This window comes from Eulemur rufifrons, chromosome 2 (assembly GCF_041146395.1).
Source record: "Eulemur rufifrons isolate Redbay chromosome 2, OSU_ERuf_1, whole genome shotgun sequence".
Classification (NCBI taxonomy): domain Eukaryota; kingdom Metazoa; phylum Chordata; class Mammalia; order Primates; family Lemuridae; genus Eulemur; species Eulemur rufifrons.
Genome location: NC_090984.1, coordinates 4,920,182 through 4,945,620, shown reverse-complemented (window position 1 = coordinate 4,945,620; position 25,439 = coordinate 4,920,182). Strand labels below are relative to the sequence as shown.

Sequence of the window (25,439 nt, the reverse complement as noted above, 5' to 3'; positions counted from 1 at the left end):
TCTCACTGGGGTATGGCATAGTACAAGTTGCTAATTTATGGTCCTTTGATGGGCAAGAAACTATGCTGAGGTCACTTACCTAAAATAGGCCCAGATTTAAATGGAGAATTATCCATTCTTCCCTAGTCTAAACAGAATATATTTTAATTCAAAGTCAGGTAGGGGTCACAGAAGTAAAAGCTACTTACAGCCTTACATCAGCAATATTAGTAATAACAGTAAGAACTGTACTCAGAGTACTTTCAGGTGTCGATGATGAGAAGCATGTGCTGGGCACTGAAGTAAACGCTGTACACACACACACACACACACACACACATAATCTCACACACAGCAACCCTTGGTGGATATCTTTTGATCTGCCTTTTCATATCAGAAAACATATTTGGTGATCAATAATGTCCCCAAGGTCCACACCTAGCAAGTGGGAAGTCAGGAATTGAACCCAGGTTTCTGGGAGTCTAAATCTATCTCTTTTCTCTTTATCACCCACCTATGGCTCATCTTCATTCAAGGAAAAGTTTATCCAATGAAAGCTGTCTTTCTTCCCTCTGCCCATACCAATTAAAAATAAAAACACCAAAATACACTAGAAATGCAAATGGAAAAAGCTGATGAATCCACACTATCTGGTAATAGCAATTCATAGTCACTTAAGGATAACTTAACATCAATATGCTTCAAAGAAAGCAACTTAAAGCAAAGACTCATTGAGTAATGCAAAAGACAAAATGAATTTCAGCTCCTATCTATGTGAAATAGAGCATTTTTAAAGGAAAAGTACGTAAGAAGCAGGGGTTAGACAAATACTCTGACAGGGTGAAGAAGTTCATGTTGAGTCATAAAGCAATCTAAAAGTTAAAGTTCATACTTCATAAAACTAACATGAAACCCCTTTAGCTAAGACAAGATCATATCACTGAAAAAAGATAATATGATAAAAAACATCAAATTACAAACATCAGTCAATATTGTAAAAGAAGATGAATCCTTCTGTATACTGTTCTTTACATTGTCCAGTCCAAATCACTGATTTTCTAACTGAACATTTCTGTTGACATTTTTCACTATACCCCAATAATTACAAGGTAATCTTCTTATTCGCTTAATATTTCCGACTTGAGTGACTGTTACCATTCTAGAAAAACACTCACTTTTTTTAAAAAAAGAACTAATTACTGTACCTGTCCAGGGCATCAACCGTATTTACATCTGCCTTTTCCTTTATTAAAAATTCTGCCACGTTCACGTTTTTTTGTTTCAGAGCAATCAAAAGTGGTGTGTCTTGTAGCTGTAATACAGCAAAAACAATTAGTAATGGACAAAATTAAGTATTTCTCAACTGAAGTGAACACCTTATATAAGACCCTAAGAATGTACATATAATACAGAAAGTGAGTAAAGAGTAGCCCCTTCCTTCTCAACCCTGTGCTTTCCCATGTGCTGCTCCTTCCCTTGGAAACTCGACACCTCTGCCTCACCGCGTTAGCTCTGGTTATCTCCAGAGCTCACTTCAGACACTCACTGCTCCCAAGAATCTTTGCTTCTGTCACAGCATTTATCATGGTATATCGTAATGATTTTAGTGATTCTCATCTAAAAAGAGCTTCTTGTGGGCAGGGGCAGGATCTATTGTCTCTACACCCCCAGACCCTAAGATATAGTAGTGAACATTTGCAGTATTTTTATTGAGTTAATGATCTAAATATTACCTCTAGAGCAGTGTTTCCTAAACTATATTCCAAAGAATATCTGCCCTACAAGAAGTAATGTTCCCCAACAGAAAGTTTGCATGATCATCTATTGGTGAGAAATATTACAAAATTGTGCACTATATGTCCAGTATGAAAACAATCTTCTGAATTTGCCTAATCCCTCTTTGACAATACATCTTTTGTGGCAAATATTAACATTTGAGAAATTAGAGATTGAGAGAGACAGGTTTGAAAGCTTTCAACAAAGGTGGAGGATTTCTCCAGGTGACGCCAACTCACTTGACTCTCTTCTACCAATGGTGACAAGATCCCAGATGCCAATGTCTGCCACTCCTGCTCAAGTGGGTCATTAAGGAAATGGGCTTTGAATTAAAGGAGACAGGCTTCAAATGAACTTTGATTGCTTATTATTAAATGGTCCGTGGAATTTCTCCTATTACAAGATCACAGATTTTTATCTCAGCTGTTAAAAAACTCAGTATGAAATTTTATTCTCAATGATAATGGTAATCCTGGGACCCTAATGCAGATCTACCTTTTTAATCCATTTTCATTCTGGTTTCCCTTTTAGTTGTTACTTAAAACTATTTTTATTTTAGGCAAAATATGAATCAGAAATAGAAATATAATGGTTTCTTAATAAAAGTTCTGCTACTGCCTATATGAATTATTTCTAGCATAAGTAAAGGCACTAAATTACTTGCATTTTTAAGGGACGATGCTGAGAAGAAACATATAACGTCATCTACAATCTGCATAACCAATCCTACCATAACCCTGATTAACCGAAAAAGGCTTATAGGCAGTCTAATAGGAAGACGATTATTTATGGTATATATTAAGAAAAAAGAGTTTTTAAAAAGCCATCTTCTGAATTCTAAGACTCAACCCTATTACTAAGGGAATAATATAAAATATAGGCTATATATTGTAAATAAAGATAACCTATCAAAAAGTGGGCAAAGGACATGAATAGAAATTTTTCAAAAGAAGACACAAGAATGGCCAAGAAACATATGAAAAAGTACTCAACATCTCTAATCATCAGGGAAATGCAAATCAAAACCGCAAGGAGCTATCACTTAACTCCAGTGAGAATGGCCTTTATCAAAAAATCCCAAAACAATAAATGTTGGCGTGGATGCGGAGAGACAGGAACACTCCTACATTGCTGGTGGGACTGCAAACTAGCGCAACCTCTGTGGAAAGCAATATGGAGATACCTAAAACGGATACAAGTAGACCTACCATTCGATCCAGCAATCCCATTATTGGGCATCTACCCAAAAGAACAAAATACATTCTATAACAAAGACATCTGCACCTGAATGTTTATAGCAGCACAATTCACAATGGTGAAGATGTGGAAACAACCCAAGTGCCCATCAATACATGAGTGGATTAATAAAATGTGGTATATGTATACCATGGAGTACTATTCAGCTATAAGAAATAATGGTGATCTAGCACCTCTTGTATTTTCCTGGATAGAGCTGGAACCCATTCTACTAAGTGAAGTATCCCAAGAATGGAAAAATAAGCACCATGTGGACTCACCATCAGATTGGTTTCACTGATCATCACCTAAGAGCACATTTAGGAATAACATTGATCGGCTGTCAGGCAGATGTGGGTGGGGGAGGGGATGGGTGTATACATACAGAATGAGTGCGATGGGCACCATCTAGGGGATGGACACGCTTGAGGCTCTGATTCTGGTGGGGGGGGGCCGGGGGACAAGGGCAATATGCATAACCTAAACTTTTGTACCTCCATAATATGCTGAAATAAAAATAAAAATTTATTCTTCCCTCTTCTTGCCCACTTCATTCCCACCTACTCACCACCAATCTGCTTTCCTCAGAGTCCTCCTACAATTGATGGCTTGGCAGGCTGACCACTCACTAACACTCTACCTGAGAATTATCATCCCCACAGCTGAAGAGCTCCTGGTCTAAACATAAAAAAACCTCTTCTTGGTGTTTTCCCTGAGTTACATAATTGTCAAATTGGCCTGCATATTTCTGGTAGCTCTCCTTCTCCCTGTCCATTGTTCCCTTTTTAGCCTTGCCACCGAGAGGTAAACCATGTTCATAGCAACTAGTTTTTTACGAACTTCTCAACAGCAAGATTTCCATTTCTGTGAAATGCATTTCTTTTGTTCAAGTTTTATGATAGAGCCCATTTCCAGGGTCAATTTGCTTTGCCATGTTGTTTTACACTAATGAGAAAACAAACAAACAAAAACTTGGTGGGAAAAGAATTTGAAAAAAAATTTTACTTTTAGTGTTAGCACAAATATTTACCCTAAATGCATAAAAGAAGCTGTACCCTCTAATGCTTCTTTAAAAGTATCAATATTTCAAGTAAAACCTTAGACAATTAAGGTATTTCAAAATATTTTCATTCAGGGAATGCTTGAACTTCCAAACATGGAAAATTGACCCTTACATTATGTCAATGTTAAAACAAAGGCATTTCCAATAGTTCGAAAATAAATACCTTGTTTGTCATTTCCAGAGTGGCACCATGAGCACATAGTTTTGCTGCTATTGATAAATCCCCATTATAGGCAGCATAGTGGAGAGCAGTGTTGCCGTAGTCATCCACAACATTGGGATCGGCACCATGTTCTAAGAGCAGAATGACACATTCCTGTGCCTGGCATTGTACAGCCTGTCAGTGTTAGACCAAGAAATAGATTGTAAACTCTAGAAATTCAATATAAACATTTCACAGGTTTCACTTATGAGTTATATTTCAATGAGATAAATTCATTTTTATCCTATGGGTTTAAACAAAACCCATCTCATGCTGAAATAGTTGGCAGCTATATACCTTTATCAGAGGTGTCCTGTTTTTGCCGTCACGGGGGTTAAGGTCACAGTCTTTGTGCAGCAGGAAAGTTACCACCTGTGCATCTCTGCTGGCAGAGGCCAAATGGAGAGCAGTCCTAGGAAGGCGAGAGGACTTTTTAGAAAATTGTAGTTCACCATCTCAAAACATATTTATGTAATTGCAAACATTAAATCTCATGGTAGTCCATCTGTTTTCAAAACAAATCTTTAATTTTCTTGTGAAGGCAGAATATGTCTTCGCTCTTAGTACTCACTGCATTAATGAAAGAGCAGCCTATCGGCATACAGAGACATTGACCTTTGGGTTCATTTCAACTTGGGTTTGAATCCTCCTTTAAGCTGTCACTTAACTGGCTATGACTTAGCTTTTCTGTGCCTCAGTTTCCTCACTACTAAAATGAAAATGAGAAGAGTGGGGACACCTCCCAGGATACCACTGTGATGCTTACGTGAGAATCTATGCTAAGTGTTTTGAAGAGTTCCCAGCACAAATAACAGCTCAATAATTGTTAGATATTATAACGATTACCATGACTACTACCTAATGATGATGACATTCTGATTAAGTAAAAATGATACAATAATACCTACCTTGTGGTAAGTTTGAAAGATGAGAGATTCAACCGTATTTCAGTGATTCTAAGAAACTCATTTTTTTCACATTTTAACACCTCTGACATTGGAATGCCACTTGTAATTCATGATTTATTATAACTATAATTGGCAGCATTTTAATTATCTTATTGATACATAAGATAATGGGGCATCACACAATCCATGATGACTTACATTAAATGAACTTTGGTATATAGAACAGGTCTCTGGCAGTTCTTTTCATATGATTAGCATTTAAAGACATTTTAGTTTTTACTTTCCACCGTAAACATACTATGAAAAAAGAGGGCTGAAATAACAACAGTGCATTTTTGAAACAAAGTTAATTCTTAATTTGATTTTCAAAGAACTTTAAACCAAAGGAAATGCAGGATTCAAATGAATAGGTATGGTTTATTTTGTTCAGTACTTGGACTTATAGAACGTACGTAAATCAGATATTCCCAATGACTAATATTAGTATTGAAGACTTATACCACATTTTGCTAATGCATTCATGAATTGATGGGCATTTGGGTTGTTTCCACATCTTTGCGATTGTGAATTGTGCTGCTATAAACATTCGAGTGCAGGTGTCTTTTTTATAGAATGACTTTTGTTCTTCTGGGTAGATGCCCAATAATGGGATTGCTGGATCGAATGGTAGGTCTACTTGAATCTGTTTAAGGTATCTCCACATTGCTTCCACAGGGGCTGCACTAGTTTACAGTCCCACCAGCAGTGTATGAGTGTTCCTGTCTCTCTACATCCGCGCCAACATGTGTTTTGGGACTACTATGGAATATTACTCAGCTATTAGAAATAATGGCGATATGGCATCTCTTTGGTTCTCCTGGAGAGAGCTGGAACCCATTCTATTAAGTGAAGTATCCCAAGAATGGAAAAATAAGCACCACATATACTCACCAGCAAACTGGCTTCCCTGAGTGCACATTTGGGAATAACACCAATTGGGTATCGGACAGAGGTGGGGGCTGGGGGGAAGGGATGGGTGTATACCTACTTGATGAGTGCGATGCACACTGCCTGGGGAATGGGAATGGACACGCTTGAAGTTCTGACTCTGGGGGGATGGGGTGGGGGGAGGGGATGGGTGCATATCTACATGATGAGTGCAATGTTCACTGTCTAGGGAATGGACACACTTGAACCTCAGACTCGGGGGGATGGGGAGGCATAGGCAATATATATAACCTGAACTTTTGTACCCCCATAATGAGCTGAAATTTAAAAAATAGAAAAAAAAAAAAGGGCGCCTGGGAGCAGGACCCCTCCAGGGTTTCCTCATCCCAGGTGCTCAGGAGCCCGCGGAGGGGAGAAAGCCGAGCCCCTTGGGCGACAGGAGGGCTCGGGCTCCCACACGCCCCCGGCCCGCTCCCAGCCCCGGGCTCACGGTTCCTATCACCTGTGCTTCGTGTCTGTCTCATTCAGCAAGTCTCTGTTGTGGTAAAGGATCTTCTGCACTTTCCGGAGTTTGTGCCGGTAGGCAGCTCTGTGGAACTTCCCCATCTCTTTCAACCGGAGGTCATGGTCATATCCTCGGGTTAAGAATGCGAAGTCACACGTCTCAGTCGGGGGAAGGTGGGTCGCCCTGGAAGGGGCAGGGGCAGGGGCAGGGACAGGGGCAGGGACAGGGGCAGGGGCAGGGGCAGGGGGAGGAGGAGGGGCAGGGGCAGGGACAAGGGCAGGGGCAGGGGGAGGGGCAGGGGCAGGGGCAGGGGCAGGGACAGAGGAGGTGGACCCCATCCTGCCGCTCAAGCCGAAAGCTTCTTTCCGGTGGAGCCTTCCGGGTCCGCGGACACCTCAGCTCCTCCTCGCGTTTCCTCCGCCTCCGTAGCCCAAGGCTGGCAACCCGGTCTGGCCGACACCCGCAAGGAGCAAGCTCCGCACCTTCGTGCCGGTCAGACCAGTAACGGCCAAGTCAACCGTCAGTGCCCGCGCTGCACCTCAGCAGGCGATGTCGCCGGCGAGACCCACGCGCCGCGGCTGGGGAATTCTCTGGGCCGTGGGCGTCGCCGGCAGGTGGCGGCTGCGGCGCGGGATGGCCCGGCTCTCCGCTGGCTGCCCCGGGGCCCCCGCGCGCTGCCCGCCGGGCCGAGACAGCAGCCGCGGAGCACGCGAGGAGGGTTCCGGGACGTCCTTCTCCGCCCTCGGCGCAGGCAGGTGCCTCTCCACGCCCGCTCCGTCGGCGGGGAGGAGCGGGCCGGGCGCGGACGCTGGGCGACCCTGAGGATGACAGCAACAAGCGGCCTGCGGGGCAGGGCAGGAGGGTTGGCCAGAGGCCCGGAGGCAGGGCTCCCACCTGGATGGAGTGGAACGGGGCCTCACCGATGGAGACGATGTCCCCGGGAACAATCTCGTCGCTGGCGATGGGCCTCCACTTGTGGCTTCGGTAGACCCGGGCGGTGAGGGGCGGCAATGTCACCGCGGAAGACGTGCCTGCGCTGTGCCCACCCCCAGACTGGGCAGGACTCTCCCCGCCACGCGCACCTGGATCACGCGGGGCTTGTTGCCCATCCTCCGGATCTCCGACATGTTCCGCATCTGCTGCTGCACCAGGGAGGCCGCAAACGCCACCAGCATGGACAGCGTGAAGACGCTGTAGTACCAGTACTCGTCCAGGCACCAGAGTCCCACACAGAACACCTGTGGGACATCAGCCTGTCTGTCCCCACCCCACCCGTCCTGTCCCCCCGAGCCTCTTCTGCCCACAGGCTCTGACGCACGAGGACAGGGACAGGTTTGGGGGGTTTGGAAGTGGCAGACAGGTTTGCCCCGGCTGTGAAAGCCCCGAGGAAGGAAATGAGAATGGCCAGAGCTGCCGCTTTACCTGAAACACGAAGAACGGGGCTGTGGCTCTCTCCTTGGAAAGCTCCGAGAAGTCGGGCACCACCATCTCGGCCCTGCAAGCGACCAGACCCCACATCCTGTTCCTGGTGCAAGGCCTCTCGGGGGTGGAGGCCCCACCCTGACAGCTCCACTCAGGGCACGGCAGACCCCCCCGGAAACCGAGCGGCCGTGGGTGGGTGTGGGGCACCTGGGCAAGCCTTCAGGCTCCTCCTCATCCGGGCCTCACCTGGGGCAGACGTGCTGCCCGCCCACAGCCCTCTGCTCCGCAGGAGCCCAAGGAAGCTTCTCAGTCTGCTGCTGCTGCGGGGCCGCTGCATCATGGACCGGGCCTTGCTCACGGGGGAGTCGGTGCCGCAGATGAAGGTGGGTAGCAGGAGGTGGGGGTCCTCAAGCTACTCAGGAGGAAACAGGCCCGGAGAGGGCGGGCCAGTGGCTGGGCCAGGATCCCACCCAGGTGTAGATGGTGGAGGCGGGTGGACTCGGGTGAGTGCCGTGGACAGGAGGAGCTGGGAGGTGGTGGGAAGGAAGGAGGTGAGAGAAGCCAAGGGCAGCCAGGGTATCTGTGGGTGCCCGGGGGTGTCAGAGCAAGGTGGACTGAGAGAAGGGGGTGAGTCCTGGGAGAGGCGGGTGTGGTGGGGTCACAGGGAGTGGGAACTGCAAGTGCAGGGCGAGAGGAGACGGGATGCCGCCCTGGTGAGGGCGGGGCCTGAGATCTGGGTGGGATATCCGGGTCGGGCAGGGAGCCCCATGAGGTCAGGCTGGCTCATCGCAGCCGCAGGGCCAGCTCTCCAGGGCTGGAGAAGGAGGCAGAGTGGCCCCGGCCATCCAGGGTCACCACCTTCCTCCCCAGGAGCCAATCGAAGACCTCAGCCCAGACCAGGTGCTGGACCTCCAGGCTGACTGCCGGCTCCACGTCATCTTTGGGGGCACTTCCTGAGCCTTGTCTACCTGTACAGGGAGGCCCAGGCCCGGAGCCCTGAGAAGTGAGTGCCACCCCCCAAGAGGTAATGCCCCTGCAGTCAGGAATGGCAGGAGGATGAATGCCCAGACACTGACGGGAGGGCCTGTGGGTCGTCTGGGCCAGGGAGGGACACAAGGCCAGGCCAGTGTGGTCAGCCAAGCAGGGGCCTGGCTCTGTGCCAGGGCAGCAGGGAGCCATAGAGGGTGTGTGAGCAAGAGAGGGAGCCCTGACCCCCATGCATCCCTGCAGGCAAGAGCAGTTTGTGGACCTGTACAAGGAGTTTGAGCCAAGCCTGGTCAACGGCACCCTTTACATCATGGCCATGGCCGTGCAGATGGCCACGTTTGCCATCAACTACAAGGTGAGGCCTGGCTCCCCGCCCACAGCACCCCCCGCCTGCCCACCGGTCACCCACCACACACAGCCAGCTGTCCATCCCCGCAGGGCCCGCCCTTCATGGAGAGCCTTCCTGAAAACAAGCCCCTGGTGTGGAGCCTCCTGGTGTCACTCCTGGCTATCGTGGGCCTGTTCCTCAGTTCCTCGCCCGACTTCAACAGCCAGTTTGGCCTCGTGGACATCCCTGTGGAGGTGAGTGGCCCTGAGGCCACTGGGGCTCGGCTGGGGCCTAGCTGTGGGTCACTGGCTCACTGGCCCTCCTGGGATGGGTCTGTCCCCGGGTCAAGCCCTCAGGAAGGTTCAGGCTCGCGGCTCCTGTCCCCCACGGGGCTGTTCCCCAATGTGTGTTGGGGAAGGGCTGCGTGGTGGAGGGAAACCGGATCCCCCCAGAAACTCCAAGGCTGACCCCTCCCTTTGAGTGGCTCCCGCTGCCTGTCTGGGGCCAGGGCAGGTGGGAGGTTGGGGGTAGGCCCAGCTCTCACCTGTGCTCCCACCCTCCTTCCTGCTGGGGGTCCGAGTCCACCACCTCAAGGCCGGCTCCGCTCAGCTTCACATCCCGCTGCGGGTGCCCCAAGTCCAGAGGGCCTGGGTCATCGTGGTGGGTGTAGGCCGCAGAGGCCGGCGGCAGCGGCTGCTCTGGAAGGGCGCTATGGGGGAGGGGATCGGGACTGCAGGCAGCCCAGCGGGACCCAGGGACGGGAGGAGATATGTGGCCCAGAGCAGCAAACATGGGAGGTGAGAGGCGTCACAAGGCGGGGACAGGGATCAGTGGGAGAGGGGCAGGAGACCAGGGCAGGGACTGGGGGAGTCGGGGCCCTGGGGGCGGGGAGGGACAAACAGGCAGAAAGGAACCAGGAGCCCACGTCGTGGGGAGGTGATGGACGAAGGGATGGATGCACGGCGGGCGGGGGCCGAGGCCGGGCGGGAGGACGTGGGGTCCTCACCGAGGGTGCAGCGGCTGGGGGGCGCTGGCTCCAGGTGCCCAGCACTGCGGCAGGCGGCCTCCTGCAGGCAGCAGGCGCTGGCGTAGACCGCCCCATCTGAGCCGCACACCGGGGCCCCATGGGCGCAGCAGCATAGCGTACGCATCGTGGGAACGCCATCCCCTCCTTAGGGACCACCGTGGGACCAGGCTCCCCAGGGGTCTAGCGTGGGGGACTAGGCAGGATCAGCGGGGCATCGAGACCCCCACCGCATACTTTGCATGCGCCCCACAGGGCCTGGGGGACGGGGAGAAGTCCCTGGGGCTGGGGACCAAGCCCCCCCATAAGGAGGGAGCGGGCGCGACAGTTAATGGAAGGTCCTTGTAGTGCACATTCTTGCAGAGAGTGAGAAAGACAGAAGATCGACACATGTAATAAAGTTATTGCGGAGTGTGGAAAATACCGTTAGAAAGATACATAACGTGAAGAAGCGCAGGCCGGAAGAGCACCCCACTTCAGAGCGAGAGCTGAGAAGAGACGTGGCGGCCGGGCTGTGGGGCCCGGGTGCTGGTGCAGCGTGCACGCACGTCTTCCCAACTCTGTGTGCGGTGACATCACACTTGGTAGTTGGAGTTGAACCGTGGTAGCATTTGCGCAACAGAAGTCAGCAGACGTGAGGTATCGGGGGTTTTCTTTCTTTCTTTTCTTTTCTATTTTTTCCAGAGTCAGTTATTAAATATTTACCGGCAAGCAAATACAAGCAAAGGGAAATACACCACGGACCGTAAGGAAAGGGGCGCGCGCAAAGGTGCTGAGCTAAGAGGAGCACTTGAGGGAAAGGTGTTTCTGAGCTCTTATTTCGAACATGAAGAATGAATGCACAATGTTTATTATTAATAATGTACTTTTCTCTGCTGCAACTAAATGAATATTGAACAAATACAATATGTTTGTTTAAAATGATACCAAATTGTTACCTTGACCTCATTTACTCATTACTCATTTCTTGGTTAAGACAAGGATAATATATCAGAGGTTTGTTATAAAGAATAAATCTAACACTACATGTAGAATATACGGCTAAAAGTCCCTGGCACATACCAAAACCTTGATCAATGTTGGCTGTTGTTGTTATTATTAGTAGTATTATTATTATTTTACTTTGCTCAGTGCACTTGATACTGTAGTTACGCCAGAATCTTGGTAGTTTCTGAAATGCAAAATATTGTTTCCTTGCCTTAAATATCTTGGTCTCTTGGCCTCAAAAATCCCTTTTTGTCTACCTGGAAACATTCTATTCATCCATCAATCTTTTACTAATTTCACATTCTTTCTTTCTTCCTTTTTCCTTCTTGATCTTCTCATAACACCTCACGTAAAAGGCCCTGTATCCGCACACGAGCCAATGCTATAACTTCTATGCATATTTTCACATGGGTTTGTCACACAGTAGATTAAGTCTGAAAAGAAATTAGCACGTTCTTTTTTGGAGATGTTTTCTATCTTTAATATACTTCAGGGTTTTGTGACATGTTAAGTGGTCTGGTATGGCAAAATATCAAATCCATTGTAATATATTTATCATACATTAAAATGCTACTGAATACTTACTGAAATTATAATGTTTCCAAAACTCTATTACTTTTCCACATCTCTGATATTGTATAGAAATACTCTAAATGTTCTCTGCTTGCATATTTGATATAAGTATCAATTTTATTATTTTACTGATTTATTAATGTTCTGATTGTATTGTATATAACATATATAAAACATTATAAATAATTCCAATATACATAATGTATATAGTATATATACATATAAATAAACATACATATGCATACTTGATTCTGTCATTCATTAAATTAACTTGTATTTTGTATCCTGCTTTCAACTAACAGTTCTGTGTTCCTGATTTATCACAAATTATATCCAAGAATTAACCAAAATTAATGTAAATTCTTAATGATTTCAGTGATGCTAGGACCTTAGAATACTTTGCTTTCAATTACTTTCTCCCTCCTTTAGGTTCTTTTAAACATGCCTTTGTTAGTATCCCAAAGATATTATTTTTGTGATTAGATATTCAGTTTTCAAAAATTTGAATTAAAATAGCATAATTGAAATTTCTCACATAGGAAACTTAATTTGTTAACAATATAACATTTTAAAATCTTGTAAAACTTTAAAAATAATTTTATGTATAAAATTATACTTGCTAATCATTCAGATATCATTGCTACTTCATAATTTTGTAAGCAAAATAAGTTTACTTTCCCAGTTTGAGGGAAAACGTATGCATCTAAACACAGAATTACCCATCCAACCAAATTTTTAACAGCAACAACAAAAAACAAAGATCTAAAACTTAAAACTTAAATTTACATTGGAATAAAATAAGATTGTACTTCATCCCTGTTATGGAATTCTGCTGATTTTCATTATATTCATCACTTTACTTCACTAAAATCCATAATTATTTCTCTCAGATTGTAGAACACAGCTCTTCATCTCAATACATTTTATAAAATATACTCAAAGACATCTACACAGTCATTTGTTTTCAACAATTCTGGAACAAATGACAGATGTTGTTTCCAGAGTTTTCTTCCAATATTCTTAAAAGAACAATAGGGTGGTTTGATTATCTCGTCATCGTGTATCACTTTACTCATTCTCCAAATCCTTGGCATACTCAGGTACTCAGATAAAAGGGAGCAGGACCTAAACCACTTCCCAGTGTCACCTTCTGACCTCTATTTTTACCTACTTTCTTTCTCTGGTCATAGAGGAAAAAGGTTATGTTAATGAAAAAGTATTTTCACTTTTTTATTATATATCATAACTCAAAATTTATTTAACGATTGAAAGCACTAATGAAAAACATAGTTTCTATGCTGGCACATTGTTCTTTGAAAAATTGTTTATTCTTTAGATTTTCTCCTAAGATCTTTCAGATTGTCTCATTTCTCCAATAATTGTTACTCGCTATTAGCTTCTTAGACTAAATAGATAAATTGTAGATGTAGATAGAGATGTAGATAAAATTATGTATCACTTTTTATTTAAGAAATTAATTTGAGAACTATATTTCAGATGAAAAACATTTTTAATATTCCCTAGATGGTTTCTTAGTTACTGTCTGGAACTTGTATGCCCAAACAATAGAATTCATAAATCCATTCATATGTTTTTCTTTCACTATATATTAAGATTGTGATTGATGCCTATTTGAAATTCCATTATTTTCTGACATGTATAGATTTTATTCACATTGCTGGAACTACATAGACCAATGTATTGCAAGTGTGCACATATGATATATTGTGTATTCAGATGTTCACACCTACACCTACGTATAAGCACAAAATATCACAATGAATTAGACTATTCACTAAGAAAACTTTTATTGATACACTGCTACGAATCGAGCATCATGCAGAACACAAGAAATGTAGTGGTGAACAAAAAACTGTCTTGAGGTAAAATAGTGTTTTTCCAAACCATGTCTGAGAATATTGATGTTCTGTTACGAATGCGGTATTTGGGGAAGAAGGCAAGGGGGAATGTACTCCGTGAAGGAGAGGTCTTTCGAGCACGTTAGCAGTGTTAAGGTAACGGCAGTGGAGGCAAGATGACGTGATGAATATTTTACAGAGAAACTTCTTCAAGGCCACAATTGGGTACCATGTGATTAAAGCGTGGTTGCTTCTCAGTTCTAATTCTTACCAGACCATGTGCTATATGAAAACACAGTCACAGAAAAGCCTTTCTTTGCAGCAATTTAAGAGAACCCTGTAACATCAGAAACGGTTTTTCTTAAAGCTGTCATTGTTGAACTGAGCAATAGGAAATGATGACAAATGCTCTGCAATGTGTCGTCCTGCAGAGAAGTGACCCGAGTAAGTGTCAGCTTCTTTCAGCGTCAGTGATTACTCTGCTCGGGGGACCTAAGATAACATGTAAACACGTATTTGTCTTCTTGTTGTTTTTGTTTGATTTATCCTTCTTATGAGCTATTTTTTTCCAGCTTTTTAAGAAATTGACAAAAATTATATATATTTGGCTGGGTGCAGTGGCTCGCCCCTGTAATTCTAGCACTCGAGGAGGCTGAGGCAAGAGGATGGCTTGAGGTCAGGAGTTTGAGACCAGCCTGAGCCAGACCTCGTCTCTACAAAAAATAGAAAAATTAGCTGGGCGTTCTGTTTTAAAAATTTTAAAAGCCAGCCAGCATGGTGGCATGTGCCTGTAGTCCCAGCTACTCAGGAGGCTGAGGCAGGAGCTTGAGCCCAGGAGTTGGAGGTTGCAGTGAGCTATGTTAATGCCACTGCCCTCTACCTGGGGCGACAGAGTGAGGCTGTCTCAAAAAATATAATAAAAGCATATATTTATGGTGTGCCACAATGATGTTTTGAAATATGTACACGTTGTGGAACGGCTCCATGCAGCTCACTAACATGCATCGGCTGACATCCTTCTCATTTTTGTGTGTGTGGTGGGAACACGAAATCTACTCTCAGTGGTTTCCAGTATGCAATATGTTGTTATTATTAATAATAACAGTTACCACATTGTACAACAGACCCGTTGAACTTACTCCTCCTGTCTACCTGAAATTTTGCACCCTTTGACCACCATCTCCCCACCTCCCCTCTCACCCCAGCCTCTGGTAACCACCATTCCACTCTCTGCTTCTGTGAGTTCAACTTTTTTAGATTCCACATATAAATGAGATCACGCAGTGTTTGTCTTTCGGTGCCTATTCCTCCTGGCATAATGTCCTCCAGGATCTAATCCAGGGTCCCTCATTGCATTTTATATCTAGTAATATGTACCATATTAAAAATGAAAAGGGATATTTCATTATGGATACACAAATATGCATTAATTAATTAACATGATATTCACATAGTAACATACATTTATTTAAAAAAAAAACCCATATGTTTCTTAAAACCAAAAGAAAAATTCATGGGAAGAGTGGTAATGTTTCACATTTTTGCAAATCTCTTTAATGTTTGGCTTATCAGAAGACAGACGGACTCTCATGTTTGATTCTGCATTCTCATATTTGGTGTGATATTACATCATGTAGCTTCTGAAAACTCCACCACTTACTTGTCAGAGGAAGAGAGTGAAAAAGGCAAATAATATCTTAGAATCATTATGAACAAAAAAAGAAATAAAAAAGAAAAAAAGAATTATTATGAACATAGTTTTGATCTTGCAGACCCCCTAAAAGGGCCCAGGGGTACCCTCCAGGGGTTCCCCGGGACATGCTTTGGGAACTGCTGCGGTAGCTGATCAGTGAGGCATGAGGAACTTTAAGGGGTTGGGGAGATGTGACGTCCCTTGAGCCGCAGCCTAAAAATTCATCGTAAGTGGATAAATGGGCTTAATAAAGCCTGTTTCCAAGCTACAGTTGTGTAGGGAAGACGTCACATCTGCCCTCCTATTCTCTATCCTCAAGTGTGGAGTCTGTCGGAACAGGGGACCCTGCTGCATATCCTCGAAGGCGTCGGGGCCCCTGTGAGCCTGCTGGCCCGCGGTGGGGCTTTGGTGGCATCTGCTTCCTGGCAGTCCTCATCTTTCAAAGTCTGGGATCTCGCCAATGCTCAGAAACCCCAGGAATCTGCCCCCTTTCTGGACCGCACCAGCCTCACTGCAGTGTCCCACAATGGAAGCTACGTCTGCTTCCCCAAAACTGGGGACAAAAACAAAGTCACCATGTGGGACTTGGCAGAAGGTTTGTGAGATGTAAGTATAGTCATGTGTGTGGGTAAGAACTGAAGCTGTCTTAATCAGTTCAGGCTGCCGTAACAAGTTCCCATAGACTGGGTGGCTGGAGCAATGAACATTTATTGCTCACAGTTCTAGAGGCTGGGAAGTTCAAGGTCAAGGTGGAGACAGGTTTGGCGTCTGGTGAGGGCCCGCTTCCTGGTTCATGGACAGCCATCTGTTGCTCTGTCCTCACATGGACGAAGGTGACAAAGGAGCTACCTGAGGCCCCTTTTATGTATGTATTTATTTTTGAGACAGGGTTTGATTCTGTTGTCTCTTTATCTTAGAGAAAAGTACAGTCAGAAAGACTCCACAATTAGAAAAAACAAGGTCAGAGAAAATGGAGTTGACGTTATTTTCTGCCCCTCGGAAAAAGAGCCCGGTAAGTGTCTGAGATGGAGGGGTTGCCGTTCACAGTTTGCATAAATCTGATTCTGCACCTCCCCTCCGCCAGGTGTCACCTGAGGCCCCAGGGCTCCTGGAGCAGACAAGACAGCCGTGCCCCTTAGGATAAAAATTAAGAGCACAAGCGTTCTTGGATCATCTGTAGAGTCTATGTTTCCCCAAGTACACAGACAGCAGTAGAAACCAACGTGAGATTGCGGCCTTCTCTGTGCCGATGCTGTGCTAGGGAGGACGTGAGGCCAGGCCCCGTCCCCTGGCAGGAGGACAGCTGGGCTGTGGCCTCACCTGGGTGAGGACAGGACCTAGGGGTGAGGGCTGGTGCCGGCACAGCACCGAGTCGCTGGGTGCTCTGAGCTGTCCTTTGCCCGGCTGCTGCCCCCTCCCCTTCCCCTGCCCGGTGCCGTGGGAGGGCCAGACCTCCCTCCTCCTGCTCACAGGGTGCTGGGAAACACGAAACACGTGAGAAAATAGAAGCAGCGGGGCCGCGTACCATAGAGGGTTCCCAAATTATCAAATGAAACACAGGAAACACGAGTCACGTTCCGCCCCTGCTGGGTTCACCCCAGCTCCCCGGGAACTTGAAGGGTCTTTTTCCTCTTCTCAAGAGCTTGTCCGAGGAGAGGGAGATGATGGAGTCCCAGACGCAGCTGCTGGTGCTGCTGGCGGTAAAGGTGAGAACAGTTCCCTGCTCACGTGTGACGTGGTGCAAGGCGGCCCCGATGCACCACCGGGAGGGCGTCCCCTCCAGCCTGAGCCTCCGTTTCTCGTTTAACAGATGGAGAAGGGTCTTGCCCAGTTTGAAGAAGAAGCAGAAAAACATTTATTAAAACTGTGCAAAGAGGAGGAGGAGCTACAGAAAAAGACCCAGAGCTGAAGCGCAGCCTTCTCCTCTGTCAGAGGAAGCGGGAGCGGGAGGAGGCCCTTGACGCCCAGGTGGGCTGTGAGCCACACCTGTGACCGGGGGCTCTGAGCTGAGCATCCTGGCGGGCCGTCCCCCGCCATTTCAGGGGGCGTTCATGGTAGGATGTCACTGCTCGCTCACGTCTCACTCTTTGCTGGGCTTTTGGTGTCGCCCACACTGTGGTCCAGGTGTTGGTCTATGACAGTTTCCCAGAGAATGAGGCTACAACGTAACGTGCCAACCAGGGAGGGGACCGGTGCCTTCAGCTCACTTGTGCAGATGTTCCTTGAGCGCCTCCTGATCACCATCGTGTGCGGTGACAGGAAGATACGATCTGGGCCTGCCCTGGAGGGTCAGTGGGCTGGTGGGAGACACGTCAGTCTTGGCACCGTGTGGCCAGCACTGGCACAGAGGTGTCCGCGTTGGGGAAGGACACGGAGCAAACGCTGGGAACCCAGAAAGGCCCGGCCAGGGGGACAGGCCCCCGTGCCCGGGGCGTGGGTTTCCTGCGGCTGCTGTAACAAGCACCACAGCGGTTCATTGTCTCGCCGTTCCGGAGGCTAAAGGTCCAAGGTCAAGGCTTTGGCATGGGTGGTTGGTGGGGGGGCAGTGATCTGTCCCAGGCCCCTCTCCTTGGCTTGTGGACGGTCGTCTGTGTCATCTTCTCCCTGTGTCTCTTCGTGTGTCCTCCCTGTGTGTGTCTGTGTCCAGGTTGCCCCCAGGACACCAGCCATGCTGGGTTAGGGCCCACCTAGTGACCTCACTCTAACTTGATGACCCTGTAAAGACCGTGTGTCAGAATAAGGGCACATCCCGAGGTGCTGGGAGTCGGGACGTCAGATAGGAATTTGGGGGACACAGTTCAACCCTAATGCCCAGCATGTTCACGTGAGTGGCCCTGCAGCCAGGCCTGGGCTGAGACCGGGGCCCCTGACCTTGTGGAGCTCACAGAGGAAGGAAAAGAAAAGACGCTCAAGTGAGCAACTACGGTTGAGCCTTGAACGTGGGTTAGGACTACGTGCGTCCACTTATCAGCAGACGGTCTTCAATAAATACATTGGAAAATCTGTTGGGGATTTGCAACAACTTGAAAAGCCTCATAGATAAACCTTATGGCCTAGAGGTACTGAAAAAATTAAGAGGAAGGTATATCATGAATGTATGAAATATATGTAGATAGTGGTCTATTGTGCTAATCAACTGTGTTAGCAGCAAGGCTTCTGGTCAACTGTGGGCCATTAGTAGTTCAATTTAGGGGGAGTTAAAAGTTACACACAGCCAGGTACGGTGGCTCATGCCTGTAATCCTAGCACTTTGGGAGGCCAAGGCAGGAGGATTGCTTGAGGCCAGGATTTCAAGACCAGCCTGAGCAAGAGCTGGTCTATTTCTACAAAAAAATGGAAAAATTAGCTGGGCATGGTGGTGGCGCACTTGTAGTCCCAGCTACTTGGGAGTCTGAGGCAGGAGCAACGCTTGAGCTCAGGAGTTTGAAGTTGCGGTGAGCTATGGTTGCGTTATCATACTGTAGCCCAGGTGACAGAGTGAGACCCTGTCTCCAAAACAAAAACAGTTGTATAGGATTTTCTACTGCTATGGGTCGGGGGAGGGAGGTGACAGCCCTAACCCCCAATTTGTTGAAGAGTCAACTGTATATTGTCACAAACGCCCGTGAAGACCCAGGCAGCACGTGTGGGGTGGGGGTGGGCCGTGCCAGGCTGGCCTTGGGAAGGCAGGCCCGTAAGTGGAGTGCTCCAAGGCAGGAGGGCCCAGGCCCGGAACACACTGGAAGGGGACACGTGTCCGTGGTGAGGAGCCTGGGCCGCCCTCCTGTCTGCTGGGCCATTGCCGGGAGGGGAGAGCACACACCCGCCCCTCACACCCTCAGAAGCCTCCTGAGCTCTGATCCCCTCGGGGCTCGTGAAAGAGCAGAGCCGTATCTTAACCTTGCTTAAGCCCTTAAACTTCCGGGCTGGTGACTGCAGGGTCCCCTCCCACGGCCCCCTTCCGTCCTGCTTGCAGATGGAGATGCTCCGTCCCTTTGAGGCAGTGGCCGAACGCGTCAAGGAACAGTACAAGACGTTCGCCACAGCCCTGACACCACCCGGCAGGAGCTGCCCGTGAGGCCGGTCCACCTGGAGGGAGACGGGCAGCAGTTCCTAGGTAGGAAACGGACGTCCCGGCTGTGCCGCGCAGGCTGCGGGGGTGAGGAGCACGTGTCAGCGCTTCCCATGGGCCTTACGTCACTTTGACAAGTGTCCTCTTCCCCGTCTAGTGGCAGAGGATGGTGGGGACTGGCCAGGCTGTGGTTCCTCCAGGGTCTTGCCCTGAGTAAGCGACTTTTGGGATTTGAACCCAGGCCTGTGGGATTCACCGTGATCTCTTGTCCTGCTGAAAGGCATTCTTGCGGGGGCAGCCTGCAGTCCCCTGGGCCCTACACGTGCCAGTCGGTGGCTGGAGGGGGCTACAGGGCCACCAGCCCGCCCTGGCTTGCCGTCTCTGCAGAGCGGTGAGGTCCTTTCTGTGCACAGGTTTCCCACCTCATCCCCACTGGAAGCCCTTGGCAAGTGTGAAAACCGCCACGCCCCATCCTAAAACCCTCTTCAGAACAGCAGTCCTGCCAGAGCGCGACTTCAGCTGCCCTGGAGTCTGGGTGTTCCTGAGAGGAGCTCTCATGCGTCATCTCAGTACGTTTTGCTTGAGGCTGTTGCAGGAGAGGCCGGTATCTAAGACCCAGAGGTGGGCTTCCCTGCGAGCTCCGCCGGGAGCGCATCTGAGGCAGAATGAAAACACGGTCCAGGGTCCCAAGGGTGCTGCTCGATTGGCAGCCTCGGAGAGAAGTGGTTTTCAATAAATCGAGCTTTCTCCAGTGTGACATGGTATAGGCATGACATCGAACTTTGGAAAGTGAGCCAAGTTGTAAAGAAAAAAGTGACAATTGTGGGTAATGTCACGGTTCCAGGATAAGCGCTGTTTGTCCATTGGAGTGTTTTCTTTCCATCGTTGGTGCAGCATAATGTCTGTGTAAACAGACTTGACATGGAGCCACGCGTGTCCTGGTTTTCCGCTTATTTCACGCACGTTTCTTTGTTGGAAGTCGTCATTAGAAGGGTGTAATGAGCACATAACTCGTCACACGGGTGTACACAACTCCGCCCTCATTGGATGCTTGTCAGCGTCTGGGTTTCTGATTTTATGGCGACCGCAGTCACTTCTGCAGCAGGAACTCTTGGGCTCCGTCCGTACTACGTTCCTTAGGTCGCTGCCAGGAGCTGGACTAGGGACTTGACGCATTTTCTGCGGCTGCCGTGACAGACGGCCACAGACTGTGTAACTTAAAAGAACAGAAGTGTATTCCCTCGCAGTCCGGGAGGCCGGAGTCTGACGTCAAGGTGGTGCAGGACTGGGTCCTTCCAGGCTCTCGGGGAGAAGCTAGTCCAGGCCTCTCTCCTGGCTTCTGGTGTTGCCGCCGACCTTGGCGGTTCCCTGGCTTGTGGCTGCATCACTCCAGTCTCTGCCCTGTCGTCATGTGGCCTTCTGCCTCCGTGTCTTTATCTACATTCCCCCCGTCTTGTAAGGACACCGGTTATTGGATTAGAGCCCACCCTAATGACCTCACCTTAACTCAGTCACATCCGCAGAGACCCCGTCCCCAGCTAAGGTCACACTCACAGGTAGCTGAGAGTAGGACCGGAACATTGGAGGACACGGTTCAGTCCACAACAGGACGGAGATGCCATTTGTGAGGCTCCTAGGTTCCCGGAATGTGACCCTAATGTACAGCTGGCCTAGATATGGCGTGTGTCAGAGGGGAGAGAGGTGTGTTAATGCACCTGGCGTATGTACGTGGGTTGCAGGTGTCCCTCGGCTCAGGGGATGCAGGCGCGCCAGGATCAGGGAATGCAAAGGATGGGGTTTTAAAGTTGCTCCTGGCCTGGCTGGGAGACCCCGAGTGAGGCTGGCACAGTGTGGCCTTTCCTGCATCTCGCATTGGTTTCTGTTGAGGACCCCAGAGTGGCATTCTAGGTCTGTTTGAATGAGCACCTGGTGGACGTGCATGTCCCACTATCTCCGGCCACCATGATCTCTGGCCAAGGGACAAAGAGAAGGTACCAATGCACAAGTGTCTTGCTTTGCTTACCCTTCTTGCCTGTGAGCTCTAGCAGAGCATTACATTGGAGTGAGAAAAATCTAGTCGGTTACTCAACTCGTGCGTCTGTTGCTTTGGGCACCTTGCAATCCATCACTGACGACCGCTTTCCCCCACCCCAGACACCCTGCAGTCGGAATTGAAGACCACTCAGAAGCTCCTGAGAGAACTTGGCGTTGGCAATTCAGAAACAAACGTGCAGGTGCTGGACTTGCTGGGCGAACTCAAGGACGTGGCCGTGAAAAAGGACCTTGAGCTCCAAAGGTCTCTCAGAAAATATTTTCAGAACAAGGTGGCACTGCGTCCGGGCAGGACGTGGGCCGCTGGGGGCTGCACTGTCTGGAGTGGCTCCAGACTCCCCCTGGGGCTCAGCTCCCTGAGCCAGCCGCTCTTTCCCCGGACCGTGCGCGCTGCGGGAACAGCCAGCAGGTGTCGCTGTCGTCCGGGTTGTGGAGAAAGTCTCAGTCCAGGAGCACCTGCCGCGTCTTATGTCCCCTTTCTCCCCGCTCTGGAGTCGGTTCTGGGGGCGCGGGGGTGCTGGTGCCTTGTGGGTCAGAGACGTTGCAGGGTGGGCCCCAGAGTCACAGCGCGAAGGTCGGGCGAGGCAGGGGGAGGGAATGGCGGGAGAACTGACACCGGCTCTGGAACATCCGAGAAGTTCTCAAGCAGCCGGAAGAGAAAGGGCCTCGCCCCGCACGCACCCTTCGCCCCCGCAATAACCGGCACAGAACAGGCGCCCTCGGATCAGCCCTGTTCGTGTTCTGCGTGTCTTCCAGGGCTAGGGTTTGGGAGGGTGTTTCTGAACTCTTTATTGAAGTATAAACACACGCAGAAAAGACACAGATCCTAAGGGACTGCTCAGTGGCTGTCACGGAGCACGTACCCTTGTGGAACCAGCCCTAGATCTGACACAGCCCGTGACAGCGCCCCGAAACCCCTCAGGACCCCCTCTTTTCACCTCCCCCAGGAGATTTCTACCTATGGGCTTTTGACCTCTTCTAGAAAAGAATCTTGTTTTCTCTTCCTTATGATGCTCAGTCTGTCTCCTGAGATGCCTAAAATATTTGGAAAGGACTCATGAGAAACAGCTGCCACCTGCTGTGGCACGTCTTCCGTGGGTGGCTGCAGGGTGAAATCAGGGCACACCAAAGGCTTACAGATGGCAGGGGTCATGGGTTTGAGGGGTTAAACACGCAGGTGTCACACACGCTGCTCCATTGCCACGTAAGTGGCATAAGCAGGGACTTCATCCTGTTCACCGCTGTCCCGCCTGCTCCTGAGACAGACGTGCCCAGCTGTCTTGGTTTTCTGTTGCTTCTAACGATAACTGAAACTGGGTGACTGGTAAAGACAAGGAATTTATTTCTTACGGTTCCGGAGACTGAGAAGTTCAAGGTCGAAGGGTCCCATCTGGTGAGGGCCTTCTTGCTGGTGGGGACTCTGCAGAGTCTGTTCGTGGTGACGCAGGACATCACGTGGTGAGGGGGCTGAGGATGCCAGCTCAGGTCTCTCATAAAGCCACCAGTCCCACTCCCGTGATAATGGATAATTAATTAATCCTTTAATTCACGAATGGCAGAGCCCTCATGACCCAGTCACCTCTTAAAGGCCCCACCTCTCAGTGCTGCCACTGTGGGGATTGCGTCTCAGCATGAGTTTGGAGGAGACAAGCGTTCAGACCACAGCGCCAGCACCGTGCTGATGCGCTCTGAGTATTTCTGGCCCAGTGAGTCTTCTTTCACGCCTGCCTGGTTCCGTCCTGGCAGTGTCCCTGACAGAGTCTTCTCAGACCAATCCTCTCCCCCACGCTCTGCCACCGAGCACACGGGGGACGTGGAGATCCCCCCCCCACGCCGCAGCCCTCGCTCGCCGCGAAGGGGCTGTGTGACCTGGCGCTCAGCTGGGAGTGAGAGGCCTCCGCTCCTCCTCTCGCCTGCCCAGGAGCTTGGCCCAGCTGCGGGAACTCTCCGCCGAGGCGAGCAAAGAGGGCGCCTTGAGAAACCAGGGAGTCTGGGAAGAGGCCCAGGGCCCGGCGACCCCCAGCCAGTGGTACTTCAGCGAAGACAGCGCCCGTGAGGAGTCCCAGGGAGCAGTTGAGGGCACACCCTCGCCTGAGGACAACGCGCCACATGCCCCGGGAGGCCACACTCATGCCGTGTTCGCCAACCCCAGCGAAGACCTTCCTTCCAGCAGACGAGCAGAGAGCCTGCTGTGCCTCTCGTCCAGCAGGGACTTGCAGGGACGTGTTGGTGAAACTCAGGACACTTGAGCACTCTGTACACGACCTTGTTTGGTACTTAAAATAAACTTGTTTGCAACTGAAGCCTTCGTTTTCTATGCAGGGGCACACTTGGAAGGCCTGTGTTGTCTCACCTTCTGGTGAGGGGCAGATCCTGGGCCTCGGGACCTCCAAGACATGACGAGTGTCCGCTGTCAAGATGATTTCACGTCCTTCGTCACAAGGGTGGTTTCGATGACTGTCTGATAGCAAGACAGGAATTGGCAAACAAGTGGGCGTTTTCCGGTCCCAAGTTCCAGCAGTTGTTGCTGGGAGGTGCTCACAGGTGTGGGCTGTGGCCGGAGATTCTTCCACTCAGCTCTCCAGCTTCCACCCTGCTCTGCGTGGGCTCCGGGGTCTTCCTGGTCCTCATCGCACATCTCTGATTAATGATGCTTGAGGGCAGATTTCTGTGCCTCTGTGTGACGTCTCCAGGTAGGGGACACAAGCCCGTCAGACACAATCTGCACCCCCATCCTACGTTCGGGTAAAAGAGATGCACCTCTTCACCTCAGGTGGTTCAGGGATACGGTTTTGGTCTAAACTTTTACCTTAATACCACCAGCCCTCACATTCCCCCCTGTAGCCTTGGCGAGGACTTCAGCAGCAGGTTCTGGTTTTACCATAGTAGATCAGGGGAGAGGAGGCACAACTTCTGCAATTTTCATCCAAGCCTCCACCCCAAACCCATCGCCTTAGTCTGTTCAGTCAGCTATAGCGAAATACCATAGACTGGGTGGCTTATTATTAATAACAAGAGAAGGTGATTTCTCACAGTTCTGGAGGCCGGGAGTCCCAAGTTCAAGGTGCTGGCAGGTTTGGTGTCTGGTGAGGCGTGCTTCCTGCCTGGCCGCCTTCTGTCTGTGTCCTCATGTGGTGGAGGGAATGAGGGAGCTCTCTGGGGCCTCTTACAAGGGCACTAATTCCATCAAGGAGGGCCTCACCCTCATGACCTAATCACCTCCCAAAGGCTCCACCTCCTGACACCATCACCTTTGGGGTTGGGGTTTCCAGCATAGCAATGTGGGGGGTGGACACACCTGCAGACCACAGCACCCAGCCCCACATGCGGTATCCTCCCAGTCTAACTGAAAGCCCACATCAGGGCTAATCTAAAGGCTCCTGCATCGAGGAATCCCGGAAACTGTTCTGCACACCTTGACTTTATTTCCCGCTCGTGAGCAGAAAGCTTTGAGTTCACAGCAGGGGGCTGAGCCAAGGGACCTTGGCCCTTTTGTCATTCTTTATCTTGATTAATCTGATTATTGCCCACAATGATTCCAGGTGTGGTTACACATTGTAATCTCCGCCTTCCAGTTTTTAAAATGTTTACAAACTGGAGTACATATAGCAGACTTGTCTGGGGCCCTTTAAAATATTGAAGGACCCTAGACAGTCCCTTTGGTTCAACCAACCTTCCAAAGTGCTGTCTTAAGACCCTTGTTTCAACCCTATTAATGTCCGTGCCAAGGGTTTTAGGAACCCTGTGCCAGGAACTGTGGACAAAGACCAAATATATATTTTTTATTATACTACGGGGACATCATTAAACCCACATTACACGAAAAAGGAGCCAGGCGCAGTGGCTCACGCCTATAATCCTAGCGAT

At 49.1% G+C, this 25,439-nt stretch overlaps 1 protein-coding gene and 2 pseudogenes across 1 annotated transcript; 1 reads left to right on the top strand and 2 right to left on the bottom strand.

Moving 5' to 3' along the window:
* The window catches only part of LOC138399495 (cytochrome P450 4F2-like), an 859,494-nt pseudogene that overhangs the window by 509,368 nt on the left and 324,687 nt on the right, over positions 1-25,439 (bottom strand).
* On the bottom strand, positions 6,590-8,358 carry LOC138380884 (uncharacterized). Its single transcript, XM_069465343.1, has 6 exons — positions 8,265-8,358; positions 8,019-8,156; positions 7,517-7,834; positions 7,166-7,438; positions 6,940-7,078; positions 6,590-6,779 (listed from the first exon to the last, which is right to left on the bottom strand). The coding sequence occupies exons 1-6, from the start codon at positions 8,356-8,358 to the stop codon at positions 6,590-6,592; spliced, it is 1,152 nt and encodes a 383-aa protein (XP_069321444.1).
* Positions 16,425-23,821, top strand: LOC138380883 (HAUS augmin-like complex subunit 8; annotated as a pseudogene).